Below are 18730 nucleotides of genomic sequence, written 5' to 3' on the forward strand. Positions count from 1 at the left end.
ATAAGTTCTTCCTAGGCAATAATTCCCTTCCTTCTACATTAATGTATCCAAGAATCAGAGCTCCAGATAGCATTTCCCTCCGTTGGAAATCTTTCTCCCGTTCTTCAGGTTACACGTGATGGGACCATCCCAACTGCCTCCTAATTTACTCACCTTTTCCTTCCCTGCCCTTCTGCTGGAGAATCTGGAGACCACCTCGGCCACGAACACAGGCTTTCAGTTGCTGTGTCCAAACCACAGGAAAGCTTCTGTCCTCACCGTGGGACAGGTGGCCAAGGTGCCAGCCAGCCCTGAAGTTAGCATGTGTTCCATTGGAAACTTTGCCAAAGGTCTCACCTAATTCTGCAAAAGTAATTGAGACAGGGACTTTAAGGGAGAACCCAGGAACTAGAATGAGACAGAACTGGGTTAAAATCTCTGTGCCTTGTTCTTACTAGGATAAGACCCAAAAATGGAGCTTCAGTCTCTACAATTGTAAAATGGGGGTAATGAAACCTGCCTCACTGACCTGGGAAAATTTTTAAAAAGCATCACGAGGCACCTGGGTGACTAAGTCGGTTGAGCGTCTGACTCTTGATTTCAGCTCAGGCCATGATCTCATGGGTCGTGAGATGGAGCCCCGCATCAGGCTCCACGCTCAGAGTGACATCTGCTTGGGATTCTCTCCCTCCCCTCTCCTTCTTCTTCCCCCTCTTCTCCTCTCCCTGCTCGCATGCTCTCTCTCTCTCTAAAATAAATAAAATCTTTTTTCAAAAAAGAAGCATCACATATGTGTGTATACTTATAATATCTATATATGAAAATATCTATATCTAAATGTCTATATTTACATCTATATCGACTTCAGAATTTCACAACCTGGGGTTGGCATTTTCATGTGGTCATTTACAACGGTCTGAGACCACGAGCACGTCACTTAACTATCAATGACTGAGGACAGGACAGAATAACAGGGGACGTCTCTGTGGATGCTGGTGAGGATAGATGGTGGTAAAGACCAAATGGATCAGCCTCTCTAAAAAGCTTCCAGAACTTGTCCACGACCCTTGGGAAAGATGGAATGCACCACTCAGACGTAAAAGGAGATTGAGACAAAAAATAAGTTTGTTGTCAAAAAATAAAGCTATATTTCTTGCTCCCCTGAGTTTGTGCACCAAACACAGCATGGTAACTTGGGTGGTAAGGTAAAAACAGACCTAGCTGCAAGTATGGGAGAAGGTAGCAAGACGAGCCCATGTTCCATTCCTGATCTAATACTCTTATTTTATGAAGCAGTCAGTGGAAGCCCAGACAGATGAAGCAAATTGTTCTTAATCACATAGCAAACTAGAATTTAGGTCTTCTAAATCTCAGGCTCACATTGCCTCCCGAAATAGTTTTGTTATGATTTTACCAAAAGCCCTAGGTTGGACTGAACCAAAGCACTGAGGCTGAGCCATTTCCCCAAACTGCAATTGCTTGAAGGAGGAGTCATTATGGGAAAAGCAAAGCCAACAGTTCCTTAGTTAAGTCTGAGGACACATAACCAGGGCATCCAAACTGACTGATCTAAGAGATTTTCATCTACAGAGTCTACTTATATCAGGGTTTGTGGCTTTCACCTCATTACTTCAGCTCTGCGGACACTCCCATGTCCTTCAACAGCATTCATTCTTAAGGCAGGATTGCCTGCAAGGATCTCTGCCAACAAGGCTCTCTTGATCCTTCAATCCAAGTGACATCAGGTCATTTTCCATCTAAATTATTGCATTGCTCAAGATGACGTTGGCTGCAAGTAAGTGAAACCTACCTAGAGCTAGCTTAGGTGAGCATGTGAGTTTCTTGTAAGGATGCTGGTTCTCACTCAAAGGACAGACAGGTCTCTGTGGACTCTAGGATATATTGAATCCAGGGGTCTGAATGCCATCAAAAACTCTGTTTCCCTCTTTCATTTCTAAGCCACGTTCCATTCCTAAATTCAGTAATCCTAGAGAAGGAACTCACTGGTCTGTTTGGATCAAGAGCTTACCCTGAGCTGACCAGCTTGGCTAGAGAGGTTGAGTCACAATTAAATGTTCCAGTTTCTGCTTTCATTTAAGGAGGAGCCGGGAGCAGATAAGCACTAAGAGTTCATTTTAGTACTTATTAAGTGTAGGGCTCTGTGGGGCACCTGGGTGGCTCAGGTGGTTAAGCATCTGCCTTCAGCTCAGGTCATGATCTCAGGGTCCTGGGATTGAGCCCGTGTCAGGCTCCCTGCTTGCGCTGCTCGTGCTCTCTCTTGCTATCTCTCTGTCTCTCAAATGAGAAAATAAAATCTTAAAAATAATAATTTAAAAAAAGGCAGGGCTCTATACTAGACTCTAGAAGAGAAGAGCAGTTGGTGAAGAATCAGATTCCTCCCTCAAGGAGACTCCCACTTTGGAAGGGAAAATGACCTAATAGAGTCTATACAGTGCCACTACCATGGGGATGTGGGGTATAGATAGAATGGAATCCCTTCTTCCCCATGGCTTGGATTCCGAAGTCAGCAAGCAAAGCAAGAAAGGTCTGCAGTCAAATATGATTACCCTAAATGCTTGAATCACATCCAACACAGCAAGATTCTCAAGGCAGGAGACAAGCAGAACCACACTGACTCAGCACAGATCCCTACCTCCCAGTCCAAGATACGTGCTCAACTGAATGGACTGGCAGGCAAAATCACCCACATTATATATAATAGTTCTCTTCTTTTCATGCTGTTTTACCAAGCATGTGGAGTTAAAGCTGCAGAAATTAAATATATTTAGGATGGGACTCATGACCTTGCCAAGCCACACACAGCATTGAGCTTGGGAACCAGAATCCAAGCCCAGGATTGCCTGACTTCTCTGTCCACGATCACGCCCCTACACACGATCTCCCAGAGTTACTTCATCCTCCATTCTCTGAGCCTTTTAATGATGGAGGGCCTTCCCTGCTCCTCCTTGGAAATCCCTGGCCCCCAGCCTGGGAGTCCACACAGAGCTCGGGTAAGTCCGTGTGAGTAGGGTTAGGTTGGGTTGAGCGAATCCGGGGGGTCATCTGGACAAGCCCAGAGGACACTGATTCCCAGGCAGCTGGTGCAATGCCATTCATTTTCCTGGGTTGTATATGCTATAAAAAGCTTATCAGGGTGATGTTTACAAATGGGGAAAGGGGAGGGCATTGCTGTTTTTAACAGATTAACTATAACATGTTGGTTCAGTGACCTGACAGCGCATTTCCATGAACTGTTAGTTTACACTTGACTCCTTCCTGGGCAGTAGGCAGATCAAGAGGCCGCCGGATTGACAGGGGTGGGGGCTGGCCATGCCCAGAACTTCCATTCAGCAGCGAGGCATGGACTCTGCAGGCTCCGGTACAGCCTAGAATCCAACCAGAGCTCACACGTCGCTCTTTCCTACAGGGCCATTGAAGACCTTCCACATCTCCCAGCCGAGGGCCCCTCTCTGACCAGCTCTGTGCCAGGACTCCCGTCCAAACGACACAGAGGAACTTAGCCGTTGCTGCTTCAAATAGGTCACCACTGCTTGGGTCAGGCGGAAAAGACCCCAGGGCAGCTGCAAGTCTATGTTCTTATCTGGAATAGGAAAACCCACTCTCTGGGAACAGTAACACATACAAGTCCTCACCTTTGCCGGCTGCTCTCACTGCGCTCATCTTCTTTAACCTCAAAACTACTCCAAGAGGTAATATTATTCTCCAACCTTGTTTCGATAAAACCAAGGCTCAGAGAGATCAAATTAACCAAACTGATGCAATTTACAGGGGGCAGAACGGGAGTTTAATATGTGTTCTTCTTACAATGCCATGGGCCTAATCCAGGGATCCTAACTTTTCTAGGGAAAGGAGGCACTTGTCATTTTCAGAAGGCTTGTGGTAATGGGGCTGACAATGAAATCCACTAGGCGGTTTTCTTGAATCGTCAATGAGCATAAGAATCAACTAGGGAGCTTGTTAAAAGCGCAAACTCGCAGAGATTCAGATACTGGATCTGCAGTACAGCCAGGAAGCTGCATTTTCAATCATAAGAAGCTGTGGTCATTCTGGTGCGGGCTGCTCAGAGGGCATATCACAGCTGCAGGGGGCCCCCTCACCCTCCCGGAGTGCAAGGGTCTCAGGTGAGTGGGGTTATCAGCTCCTATTCCATTCCTTCTTTCCGGAGCTTCCTTAGCTCCCTATAACTGCACCTATGTTGGCAGATTATTTTGGATATCTAAATAGCCACACATCCCTTTCCAGAACATAATTTGGCTAAGATATCCTGCAGCCATGTGCTCCAGGAAAGGCTAAGGCACCCGCATACCAGGGGCTAAAACTTGGGAGAATCACACCAATGATTCTTAACCCTCATCTTTAAGTGTGTACGCACACACGTGCTCTCCTGAGTGGTTACCTGGGCACCAACCGAGCCCAATTAAACCAATCTCTAAGGTTATAACCTAGGCATCGGTATGTATTTTAAAGACTTCCCAATTCATTCTCCTCCAGAGCTGAGAGTCACTGGCCCTAACCATTTCCCATACCGCTAGTCTGGGATGAGCATTTGATAAAATTCTGGCCAAAAAAAGGAATGAGAAGTCTTCTGGGAGGTGGGGGTTTGGGGAAATTTTTCTTCTTTCTTTGGAGGAGACATGAGAATGGAATGGATCCCCTTTCCTATTTCTGGCCTTTGGGTTTTGCGATATAAAGTTGTAAAGCCTGGAGTTATTGCAGCCATTCTGGGACCACGAGGCAGCCAGCCTAACAGCCAGCAGGCTGAGAATGGCAAAGAAGAAAGGGAATCATCTGGGAACGTGGCGGCATCTTTGAGCAACTTAGTTCAAAAACCCTGGAATCCACTTACCCCGAGGATACTTGTTGTAAGAGGCAATTGATATTCTTAATTGTCTGAGACACTAAGTTAAATGTTCTGTTACTTGCAGCCAAAAAGATCTCAACAGATATGCCCACTCATGAGCTTTACCTTTCTCCTGCCTGAGCCATTTCTAACTGGGGCGGGACAGTGACAGCTGGGGCCCACTGGACAAGAAGGCCTAGTGAGACTCCGTCTTGTTGTCCTGAAGACGAATAACTAACGTGAGATCCAGGCATGTCATTAAATAACTAGTTACCCTGAGAGCCAGTCCAGTAATAACCCTGACATTTATTACGCACTTACTTCATGCCAGAAACCGTGCAAAGTGCTAGAAGTAATGGCACTTCATTCCATCGTTTAAATTGCCCAGTGAGATAAGTATTATCTACGTTTTACACATCGGGGAAATTGAGACCCAGAGAAGCTAAGGAATTTGAGCAAGTTTGCATCGCTGGAGAGTGGCAGAGACAGAATGCACACCCCAATCTGTCAGACTCTCAAGACTTTTCTTCTTTCCAGGAAACCACGTTGTTTCATTTCTCGATGACTTATGATGCTCTGTGTGTTCACACATTCACTGAAGTGCTTAACGATGCGAATAAAAGGGCATTAATCATTGTAATCCCTAATAGAGATAACAGAAATATTAGCAAAGGCTGCAGGGAAAACCGTTCGAGGGAGACGTAATTTTTTACAAGGCCAAGGAATGATTTACTTTATCACAGCAAAGAATTTTATTTGACAAATGCATACTTTATCATCTCTGGTCGGCTGAAAATGTAAGTTTACATTTTTCCTAGCCATAAAATTAAAATAATTTTGGCTCCAAAACCTTAAAAGAAATCCCATTCTAGGCTCAAGCGTTTCCCTGGAAATGTAAAGGCTAAATACGGAGCGTGACTAACCACCATTCCCGTGGGGCAGGACAGACTCTGGAGTCACGAAGAGCAGGGTTCAAATCCCGGTTCTGCCTCTTGCGGACCGTGTGATTTGGGACAGAGACCCGTCACTCCTCTGAGTCTCTGTTTTCTGATCTGTAAGATGAGACTCCAAGCTGCCACTACAGGCCTGGGATGAGGATTCAACCCGATGGCCTCTGTACATACTGCCTGGCAAAGCAGATGTGCTAGGAAGGTTGACTATTCTGAAAAATAGGCACAAAGTTCCTGGCATGGGACCTGGTGCGGTGTAGCTAGCTCCTCAGTAAACCTCTCAGTAAGCCTTCCCTCTCTCTTCCCTCTCCTGTCTCCTGTCTTCCACTGTCTTCAGGGCTGGGTCCCCCAAGGACAAGCCAGACTAGGTCCCCTCTGCACACGGTTGGGGAGGGAGTTGGGAGATGGAGCACACATCTTGGTTCACTCAGCTGTCTGTCAGCTTCTACGGCATCTTCCCTCCACCCTGACCCAAACACAAGGCAGCTAGCCAGTCTGTTCATGGGCCACCTGCCAGTTTGGAAGACAAATCTGAGAAAGTGTCAGAGGATTGGGATAAGGGACAGAACGGGGGGGGGGGGAGGGGGGGGGTGAGAGGAAATGGCTAAGCTGGCTCAAGAGTCAAGGGTCTTTGGGAAGCCAGGAGGAGACAACCCTTCACTCCCAAATTAGAAACAAATGAGGAGGTTTCAAGGGAATCTAGACTGTTGGTGGAAGAAGCAACAGAGGGGGGTCAGCAGGAGATTGCCTACCCATAACTGGGGAGACTTTCCTAGGCTTGGTGAGCCAAAAGTGGACTCCAGTCACACCAAGAAAAGCAAACAGAAAAGATCAATAGTCCACATGCTTGTCTGGAACTGTTAGAAGTTTTCAAAGTTTTTCCTCCCATGATTAGAGTCTCATGTCAGCCCCAGGAAGTTCCTAGGACAGTCACCATGGTGATCATTCCATTTTACAGATTTGTAAAGTGAGACTTCAAAACTGGCAGTATGTTTTTGGTCATGTAAGGGAGTGGTAGATACACTGAGAGGTGAGTTTGTCCAGTGGTTTCCAAACAGCTTCCAGGGCCCTGCATCTAGGGTCGAGCCCCAGAATCGGTATCTTGTCAAGCTTCTCGTGTTATTCTGATGATCAGCCAAGTTTGGGAACCACTGATACCACGTCACAAACCTGCTGTGGATAAAGACATGGAGCCGGACGGAGGTGGAGGAGTGTGCCCAAGGTCATACAGCTGGCTGGTGGCTCAGACAAGGTTCGCCCCTCAGTCCACAGTCAAGGCTCCTAGAGAGCTCATGGTCAGAAGGGGAGAGTCACAGCCTCGGGGCTGGATGGTGGTCTCCATGAGCTTGAGCTCCCCACCTGGGTGTCTGGTGAGGCTGCCATCAGATGAAAATGTAGAGGATTCACCTCCATGTACAAGCCAGGGGCACAAGGGGGCCCAGTAACTTCTGCCCGATAGGAGCAGGGTTGCGGGTGGGAAGGACAAAGACTTCAGAGGAAGGCAGAGAAAAGTAAGGAAAACAAGGGCTCCTTAGATGGAAGGCTGGTTATTTTTGTTTTATTTGACAGAGAGAAACACAGCGAGAGAGGGATCACAAGCAGGGGGAGTGGGAGAGGGAGAAGCAGGCTCCTGGCTGAGCAGGGAGCCAGAGGCGGAACTCGATCCCAGGACTCTGGGATCATGACCTGAGCCGAAGGCAGACACTTAACGACGGAGCCACCCAGGTGCTCTTGGTTACTTTTGTTTTAATAAGCCACTTGTGTGTTGTGATTTTATAAAACTCAAGTTAGAATAAATGGTTTTGAATGAAAGCTTTCTAAGGATATTTACTGGGTATAGAAGGCATAATCTGACATCTAGAACACGTTAAGACCAAAAGAGAGGCAGCAGGAAAATGTTCCTGTAGACACGAGTCTTCACTGTCGCACGGAGACCGTATCTGCCTTTGCTCACGGTTGTTGATGGAAGTCAGTCCACATCGGTGCCGTGTAGGGCATGAGGCAGGTCAGCGAAAGCAATTCACTGTTCTCTAATGTCGCCAAGGTCACAGGGAAGTGGACACTTTCACCTGCCATTAGCAGGTTAAATTGTATAATATTTCTGAATCACAGTGTGGTAAAATTTATGAAAATATAAAATTATTTTCAAGATACCTTTGAGCCAGAATTCTACTCCTAGAAATTTATTCCATGGATAAATATAACAAGGCAAATATAGAAAGTTATACATAGGATTTTCAACAAAGCATAGTTTCCAATAACAGTGAAAATGGGAAAACAACATATGTCCATAGATGGAGGAATGATTAAATAAATTATCACATTATACACTTGAAAACCAGGAAGCCATTAAAAATGATGATGTGTGTTCATGCTCATAGATGTAGGAAAAGACCTATAATATCACTTAGTGATAAACGCTAATTTCAGAATGAGTTATTTAATATAATGCAACTCATTATTAGTACAGACTTGTGGACTGATGCAGAGAGAGATCTGGAAGGTGGCTTTTCATCAAAATGTCAACAATAATGAGCAGGGGAAGGGTGATTTTAATTTATTTTCCTCTGTATTATTTTACAGTATTTTAAAATAACTCTTAAAGTTTTATCTTATATATTTACATCTTGAGTGGACTTGTGGTGGGAGGCAGGGATCCAGGTTTATGCTCATTCCTCATTGTGGCTGGTTATCCTAATACTACTTGTTGAATGATACACCATTTCCCCACTGATTTGAAAAGTCATCTAGTGATTATTGCTGGAGAACAGGAGGGTTATTAGGCTTTTTTAAAAAAAAATTATAATTGACATACAATATTATAGTAGTTTCAGATGTACAAGATAGTGATTTGATATTTCAGATGTATAAGATAAGTGATTTGGTATTTTTATACATCATGAAATGATCACCATGACAGGTCTAGTTACCATCTGTCACCACACAAAGTTATTACAATATCATTGACTATGTTTCCTATGCTGTACATTCCGTCCCCATGACTTATTTATAATGGGAAGTTTGTACCTACTAATCCCCCTCACCTTCTCCCACCCCCTCAACCCGCTTACCCTCTGGTGACCACTAGCTTGTTCTCCGTATCTAAGAGTCTGTTTTGGGGCGCCTGGGTGGCTCAGTTGGTGAAGTGTCTGCCTTCAGCTCAGGTCATGATCCCGAGGTCTTGGGATGGAGCCCCGCGTTGGGCTCCCTGCTCAGCGGGGAGTCTGCTTCTCCCTCTGCCCCTTCCCCTGCTTGTGCTCTCTCTCTCTCAAATAAATAAAATCTTTAAAAATAAATAAAAATAAATAAGGGTCTGTTTCTATTTTGTTTTGTTCATTTGTTTTGTGTTTTAGATTCCATGTATAAGGGACGCCTGGGTGCCTCAGTGGGTTAAGTGTCTGCCTTCGGCTCAGGGTCCTGGGATCGAGCCCCACATCGGACTCCCTGCTCAGTGGGGAGCCTGCTTCTCCCTCTCCCGCTCCCCCAGCGTGTGCTCTCTCTCGCTCTCTCTGTCAAACAAATAAATAAAATCTTAAAAAAGATTCCACGTATGTGAAATCATATGTCATTTGTCTTTCTCTGACTTATTCCTTTTAGCAGAGTACCCTCTAGGTCTGTCACAAATGGCAAGATCTCAATCTTTTTTACAGCTAATGTTCCACTGGACATATATACCACATTTTTATCCGTTTATCTATTAAGGGACACTTAGGTTGTTTCCAAATCTTGGCTGTTGTAAATTATGATGCAGTGAACATAAGGGCACATATATCTTTTCAAGTCAGTGTTATTGTTTTCTTCAGAAATATACCCAGACGTGGAATTCCTGGATTGCATGGTAGTTCTATTTTTAATTTTTTGAGGGACCTCCATACTGTTTTGCACAGTTGGCTGCACCAATTTACATTCCCACCAACAGTGCACGAGTAGAATATCTCTATAATCAGAAAAATGATAGGGGTCTTTTCATTTGGAGATTAAAGTTTTTGAAGAAACTCCAACCCGATTTAATGGAGATTGCAAATACTCACTATTTTTAGTTGTATATACATGTAATTCATTTATATATTCAGTCATCAAAGTAGTTTGTTCATTCATTTGAAACTGCTTAATAAGCACCTACTGTGCATCAGCCACAGGGATACTAATACGTAAGAAGCATCACACAATAGTTAAGAAGTCAGGCTTCTGGGGCACCTTGCTGGCTCAGCTGGAGAAGCATGCAGCTCTTGACCTCGGGATCGTGAGTTTGAGCCCCACGTTGGGTGTAGAGATTACTTAAATAAATAAACTTTAAAAAAGAAGAAGCCAGGCTTCTGAGCCCAGCAGACCTGGGTTTGGACCCCTGTTCTATCACTCTCCAACTGTACAACCTCCAGCAAGTTATTAAACTGCCCTAAGCCTCAGTTTCCCCATCTATCAGAGAGAACACAAATACCCACCACCTGAGGTGCCTAGTGCTGTGAAGCAAATTGTCCCAAGATTTCGCGACCTCAAACAACATTAATGATTCATTAGCTCTCGTCATTTCTTTGGACTTTGGAGGCACCTCTGTTGGGCGCATCTAGCACAGGGCCTCTGGTGAAACTGCAGTCAGACGAAAAGCCAGAGGATTCATTTCCAAGCTGGCTACATCAATAAGCTGGCAAGTGGATGCCGACTGCTGGTGGAATGTCTTCTTTCAATGGCCCTCTCCAAATTGCTGCTTGGGTGTCATCATGGCTTGGTGTCTGGCCTCCCTCAGAAGGAGCAATTGGAGGGACCAAGGTGGAAGTCCATAATGCCTCTTCTGAGCTCACCCTGGAGATCACACCCCACACTCCATCCACGCCCCACGGTGATTCAGCATGAAAGGGGATGACACAGGATGTGGAGAGCAGGAGGTGAGGGTCATAGGGCCATCTTGAGGGCTGATTACCACATGCACCAGCTGAGAAGATGTTTACAAACAGCTCAGGCTGTACCTGCACTGCATCCATGATAAGCCATGGTGAAGAGCAAATATAACTGCTCTTCATAAATAGGTCTCAGGACACTGAGCCCGGAGACGTTAAGTGGTTCGACTCGTCATACAGCCAACTGGTTTTGAGCCAGCAGGAGCAGGTTCTCTAACTTGCCTCTTCAGGTCCTTCCTTCCATAGAGAAAATCCCAGTACAGACACAGAGGTGAGGGACCACTGGCTAGAACGAAGTAGTCACCAGAGTTGAAGATGAACAGATGTCTCAGAAGAAAGAATGGGGAAGCTGTTAGAGGATTCTGAATGTCAGGCTGAGGAAGTCATTTTCCTTTCACGGAAAAGGCCATGGGGAGCCACCGAGGAGTTTGGAACAAGAGTAACTTAATCCAAACCCGTGGGCCAAGTTTATTCTCACAGCTGTGTGTGCAGCAGATTGTGGAGGTCTCGGAAGGAAGCAGGCCGTTGGAGCAATCCAGGCATCGGGGATGAGGGCAGCAATAGTGGGAAAGGAGAAGCGGCTTGGCAGACACGGTGGCTAGGAATCGTGCCCCCCAAGGATCCGGGCTCATTAAGGACTGAGGAGGCCAGGGCTCGAGGCTTAGGTGATAGTGGCTCAGCGAGCTAGCCTCCGTGCGGTGCCAGGGAGAGCTGCCTCTCCAGCCCAGCCTCCGGCCCCGAGCCTCACTTCAATCTACAGCGTGGGAGGCCCAGGGACATTCAATACAACTTGGAAGCAGGACTTTAAAACAAATAGTCTGCCTTTCCTCTGGTTCCCAGCTCTGCAGCGTGGAAAACTGAAGCAATGAAGGACCAGACAGAATGGAATGTATGCGGTTCTGAGCTCAGCCCAAAGGCCCTCCACAGAAAGGTTCACTTCCTCGGGTCCGAAGGTGCAGGGAGGGAGGGTGTCTCAGGCCAGGCTGTCAGTCCCGGCCTCCCCTCCCAGATCAAATCCATCCGGACCACTCCCTCACACTGCTCCAGGCAGGGCTTACCTACTCTCTGAGCCCCTCGCCCAGTTTCCCAGCGTGACCGCTCTCCTGACAGTTAGGATGCCCTGATAACATGGGGACAGAGACCGGAGCCCCGGGCATCGTATGGCCCCAGGATTTGAACACTAGGATTTTGCTTTCCAAGTACAAGTTGGACAAATAATTTTCTCTTCTAATTTCATCAGTTTTACATCCAGACACGAAGGTTTCCAGCTGCAAGGCCAAGGCCATCCATGGGCTGCCATTCATCTCACAGGGAGAGTAGATTTATCGCCCATTTTCCAGGACAGCAAAATGCCTTGTTCTAACAAAACAGTGTGGCAATTTTCTAAAAGAGAGAAGGAAAGTGACTTGAGAAATGAACATTTTGTTTTTCCAGTTGGCACAACGATTCTATATGGGCTAGAAGTGGTTCTATATACACATAGGTTTTATTGGGCCGATAGAACTTAAAAACTGGATTGGAATGGCTTTAGACAGGGCGCTCCAGCTTAACACCCACTCCCTACTTCCTTATACTCTTAATCGCTTTTAATTCATTTATTTGCCTACCTAGCCCCTGATGCCACATGAGTTTGCAGACCTGAGATATGACACAACACTGCATAAAGCAATCTCTTCCCTCCTTGGGAAGCAGATGTTTGCAGTCTTCTTTCTACAGCTTCTACCTACCCATCCTATTTCTGGGGCCCTACAGGTTCTACAGTAGATTAGCCTCTTTCTAAAGCATGGTCTTTCACCTATTTAAAGACTACCATCAGAGTCTCTCTGAGGCCCGTTTTTCCATATTAAGCATACTGTCTTCCTTCAACTGTTTCACTGGACATTGGATTCCCTCACCATTATCAGAACGTGCTCTGTCATCCTCTTAAAGAGGGGTACCTGTGTAAGGGGAATATACTGCAAGCATGGTCTAATCCCTTGCAGTTTGAAGTGTCGTCCAAAAGCCAACAGCATTAAATATCACTTTGGAGCTTGTTATAAATGCAGAACCTCAAACCCCACCCGGGATCTACTGAATCAAGATTCTCCAGGTGATCTGCATGCACAAATCACCTCAGAGGACGGACTCTCTTTGCATTAATGTAGCCTAGAATTATATTCGCTTTTGAAGGTAATTATGTTACACGGGTGACTCTGATTCCTGTTACCTGAAATCTATATTTGACCACACTCACTGCTAAGCCACATCTTCCTGTATCATATTACAGTTTTATTGAAGCATTTAACAGTCTGATTACATTTTGATGAGTTATACATGTGCCTAGACTAAAATCTTAAGGACAAAACACAGATCATGTTTACCCGTCTTAGGTGCCAAGCCAAGGCCCCAATACATAATAGTTGTTTGTGTAAGAATTAAGAAAAAACAAACAGCAGCTGAAATGATAAAGGAAATTGAGTCACGCTGTTAAAACAATTTGTGACACGGCTTGCTTGCTCCGGGGCTCGGATTCAGGGACTGGGCTTCTCTCACTTCTCACCTCTGCCCCCTTGGCATCAGCTCTGGGACCTGGGCAGCCCCTCCCTTGGCGTCCTCAAGATGGCGGCCAATGTTGCTGAGAGCCATAGCCTTTCTCATTCAAGGCCAGTGGGCAAAGAGTAATCTGGAAACTTCAGAGGGTAGAAGCATTTTTCTTTTTTCTTTTTCAGCAAATGTCCCCTCTAGTTTCATTAGCTTTCATGGAGTTACCCCCTCATCTCTGAGCCAATCCCTGAAGCCAGGAGAAATTAATATCCTCAGGGGTTCAAGCCAATGAGGATCCACGCTTAGAGCTCTGAGTGGCCGGAAATGGAGGGGGCGGGGCTCCACCAGGCAATGAGGAAAAGCTGCTGGGAGAAGTGGTGGCATGGATGCCAGGAAGACAGCGAACAGACATCTACCATGGTGCTCAGTAGGTCTGCATTTCCTTTGCCTTTGAGTCTTGCAACTGTCCTCCAGGAGGGCCAACACTACAGCAATCACTAGGCTGGGCTATAGCCAGAAAACTTTTCTATTTTTAAATGACACACAAATTATTATGCTCCATCACATTGTTTCAGTGATCGACTTTAAAAGGCCCTGGCTTACCTCCTCCTGGAATAATAAAGCAGTCACAGGAGTTCTTTGGGCCACTCCAAAAACCACTCCAGAGCGGTTTGCCACACATAATAGAGGGTGCACTTGAAAGGCAGCATCCAATGACCAGTTCTGGCTGAAAACTTTTGTGTTTTTTCAAAGTTCAATAAGCACCAGAAGTGACCACAATGTGTTTGAAACTTTATAGCATGTGTCTTCAGGAGAAAAAGTGCCTAAAACTAGATGGAAAGACTTGTAATTTTTTAAATTAAAAACTGTAGACAGGAGAGGTAACAGTCAAAGTAAAATAAGCATGAATCCTACGTTTTTGTTTCAAAAATAAAACCCGAGGTATGGGGAAAATTGTAATATGGAATTCAGCAATCTGCTTTGGCCATATGCTCTATTGCATGTTCACTGTGCTGGCTCTCCTGGGCCAAAAGGCTCTCAATGATGGGTCAAGCTTAGCTGGGAAAGACGTAAAACCGATGGGACCAAAGGCACAGGGTGGGAAGGGGGGCACATTTTCTGTCCTCACCTTGGTGATCAGAGGGGAAACTTACCACCACCGGCCTCTCTGGACTACACTACTGCTCTAAGTGGTCGTGTCAGAAGATGGAAGGACCAACACTGACCATCACTACTGCCAGAAACACTCAGGCCGGGTCAACTCCCAGGAAGGAGGGCAGGTGTGTGATCTTCTCAAACAGAAGGCAGCCGAAATCGGGACCTGGCCTTGTCCATCCTATCTCAGAAACGGTCTGTGTGGATCCTGGCTCTACTGCCTACGCAAGGAGGGAACTGGTGCACTCACTCACTCACTCAGCTTCGGTGCCCTAATGTGTAAAATGAGGGCAATGATACACCCGTCACAGACTGATGTGAGAAAAAAAAAAACAGCTCATGTGACAAGTGCCTGAAAATGTCCAGGAAGCGCAACCCTACACAAAAGGCCATTCTCCCTCCTGCCCCCTGCTCAGTCCCATTCAGTGCTCCAACTGCATCAACACACAGCTAAAGTGCTCTGGTGTGATCACAGACCTCTCGTAATTTCTCTCTGCCTCCTCCAGAATGCCTTGTAGCACTTAGCTTGTACAATCATATATATGTGGTAAGTCATACCTGCAGTAATTGGATTAAGAAAAAGATCTGAAAATCTTCCAGTTTTCACATAGATGTAAAAACAACACAAAATGACCACAAGAGCATGGCCTTGTCTCTTACTGAACATACAATCTAGGGCAAGTTTAGTTTAATAGTAGACTTAATCAGATCTTTTAAACTAGCAACAACAGGGGTACCTGGGTGGCTCAGTCGGTTAAGCCTCTGGCCTTCAGCTCAGGTCATGATCTTGGGGGTCCTGGGATCTCAAGCCCATGGCAGGCTCCCTGCTCAGCAGGGAGTCTGCTTCTCCCTCTGCCCCTCCCCCTACTTGTGCTCTCTCTCTGTGTCAAATAAATAAAGTATTTTAAAAAAATAATAAAATAAATAAATAAATAAAATAGCAACAACAAATATTTCTCCTATTAGACTGGAAGGTCCTTGAGAGTCGAGCTCTCTTTTATTCAAATTTATATTCTCCTGAGGAACATAGGGAGAATATGCTTTCCCTAGAAGACTGGCCAGCATGTTAGGAGATACCAAAAGGAAGGATAAAATGAAATATTTTGAAGGGCTTATCACCTTGAAAGGCATAAAAGGCTGCTTAATTGCTATAAAATAAAAAACAAAGAAATCACAGTTAAGAAAGATTAGACTTGCTACCTGATGACTACAGAAGTCACAATCTTTAAAATTTCTTCAACCTCAGATCACTCTCGAGAAGTGGTGACCCCTGGCCTTGAGACAGAAGATTTCTTATCGGGTCTAGCTTTGATTCCATGTCCTCTGTCAAGTTCCTTTTTCTCTCCAAACTTCAGTTTCCCTAGCCACACAGGATATTAAATAACAAGTTTTCTAAAATCCCTAACAGCTGTAAAATTAGGTGTCCAAAATTTCTGCACATACTTGTGGCGAGTCTTCTCTGAGAAAGGCACCCTGCTGGGTGCTCCAGAGAGGCGTGAAACAGAATAGACCCGGACCGTTCTCAGTAGACTCGTGGCTTGTTAAGTAATAAAACACGAGGACACAAATAACTGTGATTTGAGGCAAGAAGGGGTAATGACCATCCAAGAGGTACTCACAGGGAACTTGCACCATATAGACGAGGATTGGCTTTGTGGAGGGATGGCATTCATTCCTGCTTTGATGTGGCAAATATGAAGCACCCACTAGCCCAGGCACAACTATGACCAAGATACACACAGCCCTGCCCTCAGAGTGCCTAAAGGCTGGCTGGCAGAAGACAGAATTCAGAGGGGGAGGAATTCTAGGCAGAGGGACCCATGCGTTAAGACAGAAAGGCAGAGCATCATAAAGCACATAGGAGTGAGTCCAGGGCTCTATCTGTGCAGAGGTAGGCAGTGCACAGGAGATCAGGATGAGAAAAGGTAGAGAGGTACGGTGTACCTCATGTGGAGTCCCTGACATGCCAGGCTACAGACTTAAATCAGTCCAACAAAATACCCTACAACTCTAAGAGACTGAAAGCTTACTAAACATCATGTGATCCCTCACTTTGTATCCAAATACACTTTGTTTACTGTAACTAAAAGGAAGACACCTGAAAGAAAATTCCCCCAAAAAAGTAACTGAAATAAGTTTATTTGCAGGAGAAGAACAGCTGAACATCAGGTACAGTGTGATCCACAATGATCCAACAACAGCCGTAACTTGTTCTGGGAGTGCTCCTATGCAGTTTGGAGGAAACATCAGCTGAACACTTATCAAACTTCAAAAAGCCATCTAACCTGAGTATTACACAATACATAATGACCATGACACAGTAATAAAAATACAATAGCAAATACTATTTTGTGAGCTACAGCAACAATATAAACAATTTAGGCCCTTCTTAAAAAAAATGAAAAAAATAGATACAGCTTTATTTCAAGCATTTTCAGTTGAATACAACTTCATATATTTTCACTCACAATAGACAGCAAAAGAATGCCTTCTGAAGTATCTGTAGAGAAAATATATTACTTGTTTAAATGTTTGCACTCAGAAGTGCACTTTGCCAGGTAGGAGTTCAGATAAGAGAATGAAACTGTGCTGGGCCAAAATCCTGGCTGCTGATCAAGACCTGTATAGTTTTCATATCTGTCTAAAAAAGTTTACATCGGAGAAAAAAGGAGAACGTAAAGAGAACCAACATTATTCTTTTTCAGTGAAGCAGTCTAATGGATTCCAAGTGTGTCGTCCCGAAGTTGAATCCCGTCCAGGCCGAGGAGCCGAGGGAGCTGGGAGGAAAGTGCTAACTGAACACTACAGAGATGGCCACTCGTAACAGAGCTCCTAGAGGCCCAGGCCACACGGGGTGAAGGGCCGCCAGGACCACTGGTACAAAGGTAAAGTTCGCTCACTGAACTGCACACATAGAGCTCCTAGGAGGGTTAACAGTTCTTGACAGAGGTTCCTGGTTGTAGTTTACAATATCTGCCTTCACCACCCTCTGTCATAAAAGAAAACAGAGTTATTATCAGGACATCAGAACATTTAGAAAGAACTCGTTAAAGTATATTTTTATTTTCTGAACTGTGGTGAACTCCTGATGACAGACATCATAAATGAAGCCAGAGCTGATATTAAAAGAATCAATCAGAACAAACTGATGTAGAAGCTGAGATGTTGAGGAATGAGGGGCTTCAGTTTGTTTTTTGTTTTTGTTTTTGTTTTTTTGTTTTTCAAGGATGGAAGAGCAATTCCTTTACTGAGTCTTATGACATTAACTTGATGTTACCCCAAGTCTAACACAAAATTGACAAATCAATAAGAAAAATTAAAGCCTAGTTATAATTTAAAGCAAATGAATGAGAATTAATCATTCACATACTTTAATTCATAGGCAAGACTTCATAATTTCAAAGTAAAATATGTCATTATTTATTAATATTTAAATAAACCATTATACCCAGCCATAACTTTTTTAGAATATCTGCAGCAATTTGTGAGTTAGTAAGAAAATGTGTAAATGTTAAATAGGAGCCACATATAAAGGAGAAATGTTTTGAGCAAACCAATTTTTAAAACTTTGCCAACTTTTAAAACTTTCCTCCCAAATCCCTAATTTACTTCCAAAGAGCTCACTACTGGGTTATGAATAATGACTCTAACAAAATACAGAATGAAAAATTTAGAAAATTACCTCATATTCATGTTTTTAAAATAATTTAAACCAAAAGACACTTTTAACTCTTCTTTCCATCCCTCTAACCCACACTTCAAGGAATATCTTCAATGATGAATTTAGCAATATGCCCTAAGTAATAATTTAAGTTAAAACAGCTCCTTCACTGTTCTCAACTCTCTTACTAAGTCTGCACACAGAAGCAGACAAAGAAAGGTAATTCAAGGCAAATTTTAAAAATACCCTTTCAATTACCATGCTATTTCAGGAAAAATGGGAAGGACTGAATAATGAAATAACTGTCTCAACTCTCCACTTCACTGCACATGTGATAAACACAACCATAAAGACAAACATGTTTGAAAGTAACTGAAATGTTATTTTAATTTGCTCCAATTCCTTGTATGTCAGTCTCCTGGCAAAGAATCAATTTTTCAAAGTTCTAAAACAGGCCTTACAATTAACAATATTAACTCCCAATCATGTACAATAACCATTTGAACTTCTCTATTCATAAGGAATAAAGAGCAAGATAGCATCCATTACTCCCCTGCCCTCCTCCCCCAAATTGCAATCAATTTACCCATTAATACCTGCACTACTGTACTGCACAGATTCTACTCTGAGCAGAGTTGGCATGTCGATTATCTTCTTCCGGGTACTTCACTATTTCTGCCCTGACAATATGCTGCCAATTCCATAC

The 18730-nt window shown here is 44.4% G+C and overlaps 1 protein-coding gene across 7 annotated transcripts in view; it reads right to left on the reverse strand.

Annotated features, from left to right (window-relative positions):
- Positions 1–321: 321 nt before the first annotated feature.
- RAB28 (RAB28, member RAS oncogene family) overlaps positions 322–18730 on the reverse strand; it is a 116274-nt gene continuing 97865 nt past the window's right edge. For 3 of the 7 annotated variants that reach the window (XM_025887480.2, XM_073891435.1, XM_073891433.1), the window contains one exon: positions 16486–17352. In XM_025887480.2, coding sequence (XP_025743265.1) covers positions 17260–17352 — 93 coding nt within the window. In that variant the 3' untranslated portion in view covers positions 16486–17259. Of the gene's footprint in view, positions 343–5587; positions 12069–16485; positions 17353–18620; positions 18716–18730 lie in introns of those variants that run through there. The other 4 variants (XM_025887481.2, XM_073891432.1, XM_073891436.1 and 1 more) reach the window with 3 other exon arrangements.

The sequence above is a fragment of the Callorhinus ursinus genome, unplaced genomic scaffold (genome assembly GCF_003265705.2).
Source record: "Callorhinus ursinus isolate GAN/ISIS: 27379988/994484 unplaced genomic scaffold, GSC_fseal_2.0 scaffold4, whole genome shotgun sequence".
Classification (NCBI taxonomy): domain Eukaryota; kingdom Metazoa; phylum Chordata; class Mammalia; order Carnivora; family Otariidae; genus Callorhinus; species Callorhinus ursinus.